Here is a 15,645-nt window from a genome sequence, read left to right as displayed (position 1 = left end):
TAATTAATGTCTTTAGGGGAGAAAAAAGGCCAGTCGATTGTTTTAAGGCTTTTTATAAACCAGCCGGCAGACCGAGCGTCGCCTACAGCAGACAGTCGCAGCAAACTTCGCTTCTCTCGGCGTGATTTTCCACAATAAAGCGCAGGATGTACTCGCCCGGTTTATACAGAAGGAATTCTCGTGTCATTCACCGTTTGCTGTCTTACTGAAGAAGCCGCACTTGCTACGAAGAATGAGAAGTACGAGGCGCCTGCAGATTAAGTAGCGGTTCACGCACGCTTCATTCTGGGAACTGCAGCTAGGCAGGCAGGCAGGCAGGGCTTGAGGAAGCCTTAGCACGCTGCCGTTGAAGGTGGTGCTCTTGTGAATTCATTGAGTATTGCCTAAGAGGCGGGTCTGCACGAATCCCATGGGAAAAATCTCTCTCTCTCTCTCTCTCTCTCTTCACCCAAAAATCCCATTCACTCTGTTCAACATGGCGATGCCAGGAGGAATTACGCAAAAGCGACACGGAGCGGCTCCGCTGATATCTCCGACTTGGTGTGAATTTGTAAACTCTCGGACCTCCTGCCGGTTATGATGTTGGAACGATGGATAAGTTTTCGGGTAACCTTTCCGAGATCAAATGGAGCTCGGTGTCCTTGCCTTTGGATTTAATAATTAGCAAATTCCGACTGCCAACCCTGGTGCGTCTCAGCCAAGGTAAGTAAAAGCGGCCGGGCAAAGTTTACTGGACTTGCTGGGGGGCGCATCTTTATATCCACTTAGCCACCCCCTGCCCGTTCGTCTTCATCTTCTATCACAGCATCTTGAATTAGGCCGAATAGCAGTAAATCACAAAAAAAGAGCACGGGAAGATGATTGTTTTATTTATTGGGATCTCAAGTTAGAAATAAATCATAGCGTTGCACTCGCGTACTCCTTTCAAAAATTTTTGCGCTCGTGCAAGTTTTCTGCAAACTAAACCCAGGATGCCCCACTTTTTTCTGAGCATCTGCTATCCCTTTCAGTTTTGACCAGAACAGATTTTGCAAATAGATTATTTTACATTTGGCAGCTGGATGTGACGGGGAGCCCGTGTTTGTATTCAGTAAATGATCCGCAACTATTCATATGCAGATTTTGTAATCAGCCACCGAGTGTCCTGCATACTAATCAGAACTTTCCAGTTGCTTTTTTTTGGTCTATTTCGAACTATTATTTTTTTAAGAAGAACAGAAGGATGCAAACTCCGCTGAAATTATTGGTTAAAGCACAGCAAGGCAGTGAGCAGTCCTGTAAACACCTCAAAGGAGCGGGCAGCTTTAACATCAGTACGCGACCCCCTCCAATCCTTCACTTAGTTGCGGGATCCTTTGTGATTACGCACCGAGAGGAAAGACCCCCATTGCTCATAAGAAAGAAGCCACCCCAATAAGGGGCCGGGTAATTGTGTGGATTGTTTTCCGTGCTTTCTTTCGGGTGAAGGCGATAATGCTGAACTGGAGTTTGAGACCCTCGCGGCTGAGGGATGCTCCACTGCGGAGAGCTGGGAGGCAGGAGCGGCGCTCAGTGACAAGTGCGTGTGATCCGGGAAGCCTTGCTAGAAAAAAAACGCGATCGTTCTTTTTTTAAACTTCTTGAGAAAATGCCCAATGTCAAGGATTTATTAGCTTATCCGACTCTACTGAAGTATCTCGGAGAATGTGCTTCTTAACACATGCTTCATTATGCGATTAACTGAATATAAAGTTACCACCTGACGCTTCGTGCGGTGGGCTCCTCATACACATACACCAGGTTACACATTTTTGTTAAATTTCAAAACTCATGTTTTTACACAAATAACTAAATAAAAAACAGCAGAATTCTCAAATCTTTGGCAGTCAGTGTGGCCTTGTGGACTTACAACCCCCCAAGGGGTCACTCTGACACCCCCGATTGATTAAAGGTGTTTAAATCTGTGTGGCAAGACCGGATGGATGGTGGTGGCCGTGAAAGGTGCCATTTTAATCAATCAGTAATGACAGACAGGCAAACAAATCAGTGAGTCATTCAATAAACCAAAGAATTTATACTTTTAGAGCAAACGCGTTCCAAAAGCATGCTGCAGTAACAATGGAAAGCTTATTTATACACATTCATAGGTGTACATCACATAATATTTTCAAACCTGCATAGTCTCATTCGGGATCAAAGCATTGGGCACAAGGCAAGAAACCGACCTGATCGGGTGCCAGTCCATCCCAGGGCACACTAATGCACATGCTAAATTCACATAGACAAAGGCTGGCTGCACAGATCACAGGATTCACAAGGCAGTAGTGCGATTCACATATGTATATGGAGAGATCTGCAAAATAAAAGAAAACTCAAGTTGCTTAAAGATAGCTGAGATAACATTGTTTTCATTTTTGCTGGAGAACGACTTGGCTCATCCAAAAAGAAAGTGATTGCTGTGCTCACTTGTATGATGTGTTACCAATGGAGTTTTGTACTTTGTAATTTTAAGCACTAAGGCGCCAATAGTAGGGAGTGTTTAGAGTTGCTGACTTACAGATCCCGCGTTTTTGAATGATGTACTCCTCAAGTCGTGGGGTATGTCAGATTTGTTGACTGAGGTGGCCAATCTTCTTTCTGGACCAGGACATTTTAAATGACTAAAAATCACTGGCCACTCAGCACAGTCATGTTCACTCCATTACATGACAGCCAAAAATGTGCTGCCAGATGGAGTTGGTGTTGTATGAAGTGTTAACATCTATGGTGAGTTCAGCCAAAATCTCAGCCCTTTTTTTCTTTTTTTCATTGATGGATTAAAAGCCAGAAGTCTACATGACCATCATCATCAAGTCCTTCCATGAGAACCCTAAATACAAAGAGGACTGTTTCATTTATTTGAGGTAGAATGCTCAGAGGGGACTGGGTGGTCTCATGGTCTGGAACCCCTGCAGATTTTATTTTTTCTCTCCAACCGTCTGGAGTTTTTTTTTTGTTTTGTTTTTTCTGTCCTCCCTGACCATCGGACCTTACTCTTATTCTTTGTTAATTAATGTTGTCTTATTTGAAATTCTTACTTTGTCTTTTTTTTCTTTTCATCATGTAAAGCACTTTGAGCTACATTATTTGTATGAAAATGCACTATATAAATAAATGTTGTTGTTGTTTTTTCCATTCATGAGACATCATTCAGATGATCTCCTCTCTTTTTTTTTGAGGTCCATAATCCATTTTCCTTATTCTTATTTGCTGCATTATATTCATTCATTTTGGTTGATCATTAATTGGTTGTCAGTTTAGTCATCGGGAATGTCACATTACATGACTCTTCTTCACGGGAGCGCTCTGACGATTAGGTAAATTAAGGTTGCAACTGAAAAGTGCTACATCGAATGTATGTTGCCAGCCTTTGCTCACATTTTATTTTGTAGATGTGTTAGTTGTCAACTGTAAATTATGAGCGCGAGAAGGGTCTGCAATGGGCTGGTGGTGTATCCAGGATCTGGGCCCATCTTTGCACCTGATGATCGCAGAGTAGGATAAAGCAAGTCTAAGAATCTCATGTGAGTGGTAGTTCTTATTATTATCTAAAAGCTATTGTTGTTGGCAGGGTTAAATGAAGACAAAACAAATAAATAGATAAACAGGTAATATATTTTAAGTAGCACAGTGAATAATTCATTAGGCTAGCTTTTAACATATATTATATCCTCTTTTATTTGTTTTATTTTCTGCATTACTGACTAACAGTCTCAGCTAACATTTCCCATTGGGCTGTTAAATCTATCTGTTGGTCTTGAGGCTGATAAATTTTTGGTAAACACGTTGGAGGTCAGACATTTAAAACATCACATAAGAAGACCTTGCAAATAATTCTTTTTTTTTTTCAAACACATTATATAACACATAAGTTTTTATTTCTATAACAGCTTTTATAGCGAGAGCCATCACAACACACTTTACATAGCCACTAACAATTGAAATGATTGAAGTGGTAATCTTTGTGCAGCTTGGCGGGAGGTGGTATGAACTTCTGGAAGGCTTGTTATTTTTTTATAAATCTATGGATAGGGATGCTTTGGCTGGAGATATTTCATGTAATCCAGTCAAACCAGTTTGGGAATCAGTACGTTTGATGTTATGGCTAAAATTCTTCTTGTAGTTTTGCACTGCAAAAGATTGAAATGAAAACTTCCCCGTGATCCTGTTTGGATAAGTGGGTTTGGAGGATGGATAGATGGACGACAAGGAAGATGTAATTTGCTTTGCTATGGTGAGGTTGTTTTATTACACAGAAAGCTGGGAAGTGTCAAATGTTTGTATAAAGTCTTCTAAGAAAAGGTGATTTATTATTTATTATTATTATTATTATTATTAATTATTGTGTTGTTTTTATGTGTTTTGTTTATTTTGGGGTGGACCATATGAATTTTGACAGTATGAGCACTTTTAAGAAGACAGGCAATGTTATCTTGTGCACTGTAGCACTTAAAGGTGATCAGCTACGGTCTTAGACTTTCAGATTTTACATTTTAAAAATGTTTAGCCTGACTGTTAGACTAATTGTGTTAAAAACAGTATGTGTCTGTGTGAATTTCAACTATTTTTTTGGGTTGCTTTCTTGGAAATGCATTTCACATATATTCTGAACATGGATAGTTGTATGTTATGGTCATTTAGAAAACATCACTTTGAGTTTCTAACAGATTTAAATAGGTGGCTGTAATAAAACAAATCAACAAGACAGCAGTTGGTAATCAGCCAGACTGGCCAGTTTCCAATGGCTGTAACATTAGATAACCTAATATAATATTCTCAGACCTGCTTACTCCGTTTCACTGTGATGGGGGGCGAAGCCTGTCCTAGGAGCACCAGGAGGAAGACACCAAAGAGCCCTCATTGCAGAGACCACTCATCACAAAACAAACCCCTACTCATTCACACATGGCCGGTTTATGGGATCCATTTAACGTAACCTGCCCACCTCTGAGGATATTGGTGTAAGACCAACACAGATACAGAACAACTGTGTCTTATGAAGTAATTTCATTTAATTCATACAACAGTCAGAACAGGGTGGCACAGTGGTAGCACTGCTGCCTCTCATTTAGGAGACCTGGGTTCACTTCCCAGGTCCTCCCTGCGTGGAGTTTGCATGTTCTCCCCGTGTCTGCATGGGTTTCCTCCCACAATCCAAAGACATGCAGGTTAGGTGGATTGGCAATTCTAAATTGGCCTTTGTGTGTGTTCTGCGGTGGGTTGGCATCCTGCCCAGGATTGGTTTCTGCCTTGTGCCGTGTGTTGGCTGGGATTGGCTCCAGCAGACTCCCATGACCCTGTGTTCGGATTCAGTGGGTTAGAAAATGGATGGATGGGACAGACTTATTATTTAAGTATCAATTTTAATTTACAAGTCATAGTTCACTTTTTAGAAGTTCAGCATCTCTTATTGACGTTGCATTTTCCTACATACATCACTTCAAGAACCAATAGTTTTCAGGAACAAACTCCAGTTATATTATTTACAGTATGTGCTTCCCATTAGAAATGTGGTCAGGCATCTCTTATTACACTGGACAATAAACATTTTGATTCTGGAGGACATTTGGGTGTATTTTATGGATTTTGGCCTGCTGACCACAAAAATCATTTTCTCACATGCTCTTTTATTGTAATTGCCTGTTTTTCTAATTTCCTCAGATATTTTTGGTATGCATCTACAATACAACAACTGTTACAAGAAATAGGAATGCAGTTCGGACATACTAAGTGCTGTTGTTTCATCTGCGATAGGAAAAGCCATGCTGAAAACTCTCATTACTTTATATAGAACTGGCTGCACTGTAAAAATTTTGTTTCCAAGTGTGGCACATAAACCAAGTGTTGAGCCAACAAAGATATTGTCCTTCCTCTTCATACAAAACTTGGACTGCTGAAAAATGTCATGAATGCGGTGAACAATGAAGGCAAAAGTTTTCTATATTAGTGACAGTTGCTTCCACAAATAACTTCTGTCAAAAGTTACATACGACTTTTTTGCTGCTCCACAAAACAAACACGTCATCAATGACAAATGGTTTGAAGATCTGCTAGAGGGGCCGGAAAAAATTGCACAGAGGCATTAAAGGAACGTTGTTGAGAATTTTCTTGACAACTACAGAGCACCAGCTACATCCATCTGGTTGTCTGTAAACTTCCAGCATACAAAACCATAAAGTGCAATATGTCACTAAAGATTAATTTTCTGCATTCACAGTTCTTCCCTATTAATCTTGGTTTTACCAAACATGGTGAAAGGTTTCACTAGGACATTACAGTAGTGGAAAAGCAGTATCAGGGCAAGTGGAATCCATCAATTTTGGCTGACTGTAGTTGGACACTGAACTGAGAAGCATCAGATGCTGTCAACAAAAGACAATCAGCAGCAAAACAATTTTAGTTTATTTGTCAGCATCATTAAGCGGGTAAACACACTAAGTTCAATAAAGGTGAATTTTATGTTTCCCCAGATTCCTATGTGATATAGGCAATCTGAAACTACATGTTCAGCATGAAGCTGTCTATCATAATCACCAAAAACATTTCAGAAAGCAGAACAAATGATGCCCATTGTCTTTTGAGGCAAAGGTTCCATTAAATACAATAAATAGAACCTTGCTGTTCCAGGTACTTGGACGGACTGGCTGTGAGCCCAGGGCAATACCATTCAAATGTGATTATTTATCCAGCTGGACTGAAAGGAAATTTAGGGTATAATCTTGCACAGCAATGGTCTCTCTCTCAACCTGACTGTCCCCTTCCCAGAGCATTCCCAAATTAGCTCTCATGTGTAATTTAGGTTTTCATATTACACAGTTGCAGGCTCCCCCCCCCATTTCTCAGTCTTGATGTCCACCCCTTCTAATTGTCCCTCCTGCTGAGTGATCCAGGATGAGCCCCCAAATGTCAATACAAAAGACAACGAGATCCTGGCCGCATACTCGGGCCCTCTGAATAGCCTGATGTCTCTGTGTTTGCAGCCAGCCTCTGTATGTGAGGGGCAAGATTCTGAGTGATTTCTCACAGGTGACCGTCTGTGTAAGTGTCAGATCAGTTATAATACGGAATAAATGTTCTACTTCAAGCTTGTTTAGAATTTTGTCTGTGGGTATTCTATGTTATAATGGTATTATTATTGCTGATAGTATATATTCTGCTATGATCTAATTAATCTACCTACTCCTACATTTGATCGTAAATGCATTGTTATTTTTACTTTCAATTCAGTAGTATGTTCTAACTGCATATTCACAAAAATGTGTGTGTTGGTTTAACTGGCACTTTAAACTGGCCCATTTGGATGTGTGTGTGTTAGACAGACAGACTGATGCCCTGTCCAAAACTGGATTCTGGCCTTTCACCTGTTGCCGTCAGGATGAGCTAAAGCCCTGTGACTCTTAGTTGGATTAAGCAGGTTTGAGAATATTATCTTATTCTGTATCCTGACATTTTATACCCATTTACAACGATGAGAATCCAGTATTTCACAATGAATCTTTTTTTTTATGAATTAAGTTGAAGACATAAGCATAATCACTAGGGACAGCATGAAAGTGCTTGCACTAGAATCATGCCAGCCAAATGGACTGCAGATAACAAGATGCAATACTTTGTTGTTTTCATGTATAGCTGATCAATTTACAGCTGTTAGTTTCTCCAATAAGAATCACGTTTTGCCATGATTTCACAACTGTAGTAGTAACAGTAGTACTGTCATGTGTACAGAGTACAGGAAAATTTTTACTTATTCACCGTGCAACATGCAACATGTTGCCACTCTCCAGTGACATGAAAAACAAGAATTCAGTAAGTGATCCTCTTCTATAGACCTTGGAGTGAGCAGGATGGGTGTACATGTGTTTCAGCAGTGAAAGGGCAATCTGCAAGGAAGGTTCTAAATTAGGAATTGTAACTACATATGTCATTTTCAGATAGTTTGTCATTTTGTATTTTTTTATTATTCTTTTATTTCGGAATAGGTGTTTGAGTTACCTGGCTTTGCCTGGGAAATTTCCTAAGGCAATCTGGTGACAGTGCCATCAGTTAATCAGATCTGTCAGAAGTGTTATGTAACTAATTTAGTACTTTTTTATATATGCTATTTCTGTTTTTTATACCAGGGGATAATGTTATTAGTTCACTGGATCACCTTACTCTGGAGTATGTTAGATAAAAATGGCCATGAGTAAAATGTTTTTGCTGTAGAGCAAGTCTTAGTTTTTGTCGATGGTTGTTGCAAAACACAACTTTACCAGAAACTGTATTCTTTTCATTCAAAACAGGTTATTAGTTCAAATGACGGAGTTTTTAGGTACAAACATTATTTCATCCTGTAGCACATCTTGCAAAAATGTGTTATGGTTTTATTTCAGCTTATTACATACAGTATTGACGTTTACAGCCTGCACATTTCCGTTGTGCATGCAGTGAACTGAATGTTTTAATACAGGTGCAAAATTAATAAATGACAATTAATGTTTTGATATTATAACTGTCAATATTAATCTGAATTTTCATTACAATGAAGAATGCCCCTTCTCCTGCCGACCCCATATCCTGTATTCACTTTACAAACAGAACAGTACAACCATCATTATTCAGAGAACCAGTTAAAATATCAATGTTAATGTTAAAATAATGGATTAGTTGAAAATTTAAACTTTGTGTTTAATAATGTTTCTTTTTTATTTGTTACAGTAAAGATACAGCACACTTATTTTTTTAATGCAGTACTAGGGGGCTTTACCTCCCCCAGCCTGTGCTATGCGCCAGCCATTTTGCATCTCTGACGCTCGTATTGTGAAGAGGGTGGGTTGAACGCACCTCAAGGAGCTGCGGTTGCTCCTTCAAAATCCCCTCTAAAATTTTGATACAATGGGAAACAAATAGTTTTTTTTTAACTCCTCTTTGCTCGATCTGCTGCTGGCTTGCTGCTGCTGCCGTGCCGCGTGATCTGCATCTCCCATGGCGCACTTCTGTCATATTACCTATGTCCGTATATTCAATCTCTTTTCGCTTTTACCTTTTCATCAATATCGCATTGAATTTTGATTCCGTGTTTGGAATTACATCATGACAATGCAACGTATAACTGCCCGTGAATGAATATTGTTTCTTTCTCTCTACAAGAAATGTGTCTGACAGTAGCATTCACACAAATGAGAAATGATTTCTCTCATGGGATTTCACTTTCACCAAACATCTTCATTGGGAAGAAACATTATTTTTTTTTCCCTGATGGCAACACGAATTAGATGATCTACAAGTCTCAGACTTAAAGTTTAAATCAGAACAATATATTCAATCTCCTTTCACTGTTCTGTTATTTCACAGAGTAATGATTTCCTTTTGCTCTTTACTATATTTTTTTGAAACTTTCGAATTTACATACTACCACTATCTCTAACCTGCTCTGCATGTGTACCGCGCCAGCATTTTTGAAGTCTTTATGATGCTCTACTTTGTCATCTACTTTTTGTTTTATTTCTAGTTCCGGGCATGGTTAAATCTCTTGGCACAAAGACTCGTCTCGCGGGACGTGAAAGTGTCTCTCTGAGAAAATCACGTCTCATCTCCTTCCAACCTTTTTTTATAATAGAAAGAAATACAGTAAATTACTGATGTAAAAATATTTATAGGTATATAAAATATTAAAGTTTAACACTTTTTCTTCCAAAATTAATGTTCCGTCTGAAAAACCCACTGTCACCACTACTCACCTTTCAAAAATGTAAAATGTTGCAAAGTGGGAATGTGAAATTGGGGTCCTATGGTATTAAGAAATAAAATGTATGTAAAAGGCAAAGTACATAATAAAATCTTAAATTACAGTAACATAAGATTAAGAAGTTAATATAACAACCAGATAGCTCTGTTGTATTGGTATATAAAGGCATTAAATGCTACAATATTAATATATAGCACACTTGAGAAGTATTTCAATAGCAACATATTGTTACATGTTGCAACCAGACTCAGTCCTTGAGCAGTGGTGTCCCCGTTCTTGAGGAAAGTATTGTAATGAAAGATGCTCTCATTTAAAGAGGCAGCATGACAAGCATCTGCTTTTCAGCATGTATTCCTCATTAATCTAATGAACTGTTATGCTTAGGCATGCGTCCATAGTTCTACTCAACCACAAATCAGTCGTGGTTGCATAAAGTGTTACACGTTTCAAATGCAATTTGATTGTTGTCTGACCTTCGCAGTAAAGTGAGTGTGTGTTTTCAAAAGCGCTGAACCAACATTTTCAGAAGTATATGACCCTGGAGAGCGTTTTCAAAAGTCTGTTTTTAAATTGCTTGGGTAGTGTGGATGAAAGGTGAAAACGAAGACTATTAAACAGTATGTGTTTTTAAACAAAAACGTAGTTGTGTGTGCATAGACATAGATGGTGGATTAGGATTCTTCCAGTTGAGCAAAATAAGATTTAGTAGAAGTAGTGTGGTAGAGGATGACTTGCTTTTTAATCACACATTTTTATCCCTTCTGGTTTTACTCCAGACATTATTTAGAGACTACAGCACAGTGGGGACAATTCAGTCTGACTTGTCAAAGAAAGATTTTTTGATGTACAGTATATAGCAGTGCTCTGAATGAGGTAGAGGTTATGTGAGAGGAAGATTTTCATCTTGATAATGCAGCAGTACGATGGACTGTCTATTAACATCTGGTTTAATGTTGTACGTTGTGTTACCAAACATGTGTTTAAAGAGATCTTTTTGTTTCCTTGTAACAATAATTTTCACTTATTTAAATGGTCCTGATACAATCAACAAAAAGAGTTTATAACATTTCTTTCTAGTTTTAAGCTGTTTTGTGAGTGCTGAAACTAAGCTTAAAATATAAATGATGGTGGAGTTTAACTCCTGCTACTGTAGTGGTTTTCGAAAGTAAAAGACACATTTGTGTTCAATTCTGCTTTTTCATGGTTAGAAATGAGTAGCCTTGTCTATATTAACAATCCGCAAGTTGCCTTAAATTGACAGTTGTCAGTACCATGCTTGTAAAACCATTGTGATCATTTGATTAGACTTTAAAATGGCTTGTGTGAGTGTTTACAGTGGACAGTGTCCACTATTATGGCTGTCATCTCATCAGGATTGCTTCCTGCCTTTGGCTCAGTGTCACATGAACGTTCAGAAAATGGAAGTGTAGATGGATGCAGTTTTGTAAATTGGTTTGATCAGGTACATTCAGTGATAGTTTTTTTTTTTTTTTTTTCAAACGCTACCTTCTTGCTAAACTGTGTATCAGTAGAAAGCAACAAATGTTCCAGAGGTGAAGCATGCATGAACTTAGTAGAAACAGCATGGTCCTGCAAGGACAAATATAGTAAGGACACAGAAAAAGTGTTACTGTATATTAAAATAGCCTTTATTGCCTGACATTCTGCTGCCAACATGCACAACAAAGCCACATGGGCTGAAATGAAGGTGAAGATCAATAACGCTTGGGCAGTAAGTTGTCATTTCTTGCTGGCAGAAAGTGAGAGAAATGACTTGCAGATGATAAAAAGTACAACTTTTCTTTATGGTCCGTTCAAAGTAAAATATTAGCATTGTGGTCTTGCAAAGTATGACACTGGATCCAAAATAAATGCTTGGGCACCAACTGGGTTACCCCCCTTAATTAACAAAATAGATTTTAACAACATCTATACATTAAAAGGAGAGTTGGGATCCGAGAGACTGTGTTTGTGTGTTTGTGGAGGGATTGAGAGTTAAGGCGGGTGGGGGAGTCACGTGATCATCTCCCCTTCCATTCACGTCATTTCATTCACTTCATTTCGCTCCGAGCTGAGCTCCGCAGCTGTTGCGGTCTTGCAGTTCTTTTTCCTTAGTGTTTAGTCCTCTCTACTTTACTGATTTACTCTTTACTTACTGAATAGTATTTTTTCCTTTAGTATTTCTTAGTGTTTAGTAGATGCGGTGTGCCGGTGTTCCCGGCGGTGTTGCGGTTTACTGTTACTTTCTACTTCGTTTTTGTACTTTAGTGTTTAGTAGACTTTTACTTTATCTCTTTTACTGTTGTTCCCTGCGGGGTTGCCCTTTTTTTTTACTTTATCTCATTTAGTGTTTGGTAGACTTTTACTTTATCTCATTTAGTGTTTGGTAGACTTTTACTTTATCTCATTTACTGTTGTTCCTGGCGGTGTTATCATTTGTCCTGTTTCTATTTTTTATGTAGCATGTTCACGAATTAGTCATAGAGAAAATTTATATATTTTGGCTCCAGGAGGACAAACCAAAAATGTTGTATATAAAGAAGCTCTATAAGTCGCATGTAGATACGCACGAGGTCCGCTAGTTGTACATATAAAGCAAAATAATGTGTTGCACTCCCTTCTTGGGTTCTCAGAATTTCAGTGCTTCCAAGTGTTAAACCATAATGAGGTGCTACCTTCCGGAAGTGCCTGGAATACATAGTCCTCTGACTTGAAGGAGCAGAATCAGTTGTCCTCCTTGGACATCATCCCCAGGCTGTAGGAACAGAAAGAGATGATACCGTTAGCAAAAGTACCCTCTTTAACCCTGGGGTGGTATTGCTTACCAAGGATGAGCCAGGAAGGTTAGGGTAGCAGACTTGACAGCAATATATTTTGTTTCTTAATATTAATGTTTAAGTCTTACTGGTTACATTTTTTGAATGTCAGCAGGACATTTCCCTACAGTTTATATGATCACAAATAGACATTTAGCCACTAGAAAGTTCTGAATCATAACTTTGATGGATGCAGCAATTTTAGATATAAATATTTACATCTTGGGCTAGTTGTGAGATCACGAAGGCTGCATTCAGAGGGAAATCCATTCAGTGTGCACTGGGATGTTAATGCTGTTTGAATGAATAATGGTAAGTCAGTATGTCATTTTAATTTTATTTTCAAGGATTTTGCAACATTCTCTGGCGCTTGCCTAATTATTTAATTATTAAAAACACAACATATGATTATGAACAATAAAGACAGTATTAAAGACAGCATACGTTCAGGTCCCGGTCTTTTAGTACACAAAGAATAAATAGATAGATAGATACTTTATTAATCCCAAGGGGAAATTCCCATACAAATATGCAGTTTGTTAGCCTCCTTGTAAGGTATGTATACAGTAACAATGTCTACTTTAATGTATTATTTGTTTTCATATAATTAGTGTTTACATTTTTAATTATGTTAATACTTAATGTAAAGTGCATGGTCCTCATCTTGTTTACTTTAAGTTAATATTTTATGATTTTATAATAACTTATTCATTTTAATGATATTTTATTGTGTAGTGACACCATGCATATTTAAGTTACTTCTTATTTAAGAAAGAAAGAAAGAATTTAGAAGTTTAACATTTGTCTTAATGTGGTTGTAGAATTGTGAACACCTACATAATATTAAAATTAATTTTGTGAAAGCTGACGTTTTTCAGCATTGTTTCAATATAAGAAAATGTTATTTTTATTGAAATGCTAAAAAAAGCATGCAGTCACATATTCCTTTATTAGTGCTCCACGTAAAGTAATACGCTTCCCAAATGTGATATTTTTTTTTTCATATGTTTTGTATTGATGGCAGAAAAATTTTTTTAATCTCATGTTTTAGTGAAAAAAGTACATAACAAAGATTCTAATTGAACAGGACCTAATAGTGACCAATGCTGGACAGCAGCAAATGATGTGAAAAATCCATGAAATAAAAAAAATTGTCATGTAACTCATGTTGTATAATGTATTGTCCATTCATGTGTGCAAATCTTGCAAAGTGCATCTACTTTTTTGCTATGTATTATTAATATTTACTTCCAGAAAACTCATTGTACAAGAAAAACGTGAAAGATGCTTTCCCATAATACTCTACTTTTCAGTTGAAGACAGCAGGGTTTTCCTTTAAAAGAATTTACAGGAATATCTAATACACTATTAAAATAGAGTAGTGTATCATATTAAGTACATTGTAATATTTTTTTTTAATTCATTAGAATACAATAACAGTATATCATCTTGGCTGTGTGTATTTTGGCAGTTTGATTTGTAGTGTGTCAAATTCAGGGTCACAGGTAAAAATTTAAAGTCACATGAATAGTTTTGATGTGCATTTTACTTTTAAAGACAAGTGAGGTTTGCTCACATCAGTCTTCATTGGACACAACACTTCTTATCCTGTCTCTGTGTGTATGTGTGTGTGTGTGTGACATACTGTATATCTATTACTTTTACTCCTCACTCTTGGTCTCCTCTAATTCAACTCTCCCATAGTTGGTTCTTGCTTCATGCCTTGTCATGCTGACATATGTATCCCTGTAATGGGTAAAGCAGGTATGCAAAGTGGATGGTTACATTCAAAGGGTGCCAGAAAGAGCTGCCAAAATGGCTGTTGGTAAGGATGCAATTGCAGATGATGATGCATTTCTTCCTAAGATGAACTAACAACAGCTTTTGTGCATTTAAATGTTGTTTATTATCAGTTTTGTCCCAGGAGAAATCATTGTTGAAGTAGCATCCCCCCCGACCGAGATGACTGAAGTGCCATCATTAGTCATAGTATTGATTGTCATTGATTCTGGGAGCTTGACAAATACTCTTACTAATAATTTTGGAAGAAAGTCCACCTTCTTGTTAATAACCCTTAGCGTCTTTTCTTAGGCTTGTCAATCTTCAATATACTTTCATTAGTTTGTAACGATATTATGGCCCTGGCATTGTGTTTTGCAAAGTTGCATTGGATGGTAGCACTCATTCCTAAACATACACCTGCCATCATTGCAAATCCATTTTAAGAGGTGGAAGAGCTTGTTTAATTGTGCACATCAGCTTTTTTTTGTCACTTGCCCTTTGGGGCTTCTCTGCTGATCAACACAAGTGCACATTTCCAAAAGGCTACAGAAAGTATATAATATTCTTGAAATTATCTGATCTAAAATCTAATCAAAAAATAAAAAACACTGAATTCTTCTAGTAGCAATAATGAGATTTTGCTATTTGTAACATGAAGTTAGTTATTTTTTTATTTTAATTCTAAAATACAATGTGTCATGTAGGGGACATCTTACAGCTCCAAGCACCAATATAGAAGTCCAGAATGACAAAAGCAAAGTAAAGGTTTCAATAACAAAACCCAGATAAACAATACATGAGAACAGCAAAGTACAACAAAATCAGGGCATCAGGGCCATACTAAACAGTATTAACACCTGCCTATCAGTTCCCTGTTTCATCTGCTCATCTTCCACTACTTTGGGTTTCCTTCCTCCCTCTGACCAGCTGCCTCCCAACTATAAGCTCCTTGAGCAAAGGAAGCAAGCCCCTTTTATATTGTGCTCCCAGCCAGCTTCTGGGTACCTGCCCATAGGCACTTGTGGGGTCCTGGCTGACATCATTAGCCTCTAGTGTTGTATGGGTAGAACTCCCTCTAGTGGCACCAGAGACTCCTGCACATTACCCTTGTTAAAGTGGTGCACTGGAGAGAGCCAGATTGATTTCCTCCTCAGTATGCCCATCACCCCCTATTGGGCTAGGGAACCTCAACCCCTGCAATAGGGCTTATGTTATTTCTGTTCCATTTAAGTCAAACGAAGACAGAAAACCAATATGGACGCCTCCAGAAAACCTGTGTTGTGCTAGCTATTTCTGAACACC

The 15,645-nt window shown here is 38.0% G+C and overlaps 1 protein-coding gene across 1 annotated transcript in view; it reads left to right on the top strand.

Moving 5' to 3' along the window:
• The first annotated feature begins 384 nt into the window (after nt 1-384).
• Nucleotides 385-15,645, top strand: part of gareml (GRB2 associated, regulator of MAPK1-like) — a 263,131-nt gene continuing 247,870 nt past the window's right edge. Inside the window, exon 1 of the mRNA XM_039748129.1 lies at nt 385-702. Within this exon, the coding sequence (XP_039604063.1) occupies nt 591-702 (112 nt within the window). The 5' untranslated portion in view covers nt 385-590. The remainder of the gene's footprint in view (nt 703-15,645) is intronic.

Source organism: Polypterus senegalus, chromosome 3 (assembly GCF_016835505.1).
Source record: "Polypterus senegalus isolate Bchr_013 chromosome 3, ASM1683550v1, whole genome shotgun sequence".
Lineage (NCBI taxonomy): Eukaryota > Metazoa > Chordata > Cladistia > Polypteriformes > Polypteridae > Polypterus > Polypterus senegalus.
The sequence above is the reverse complement of the archived record's forward strand: the minus strand, read 5'-3'. Positions and strand labels throughout refer to the sequence as shown.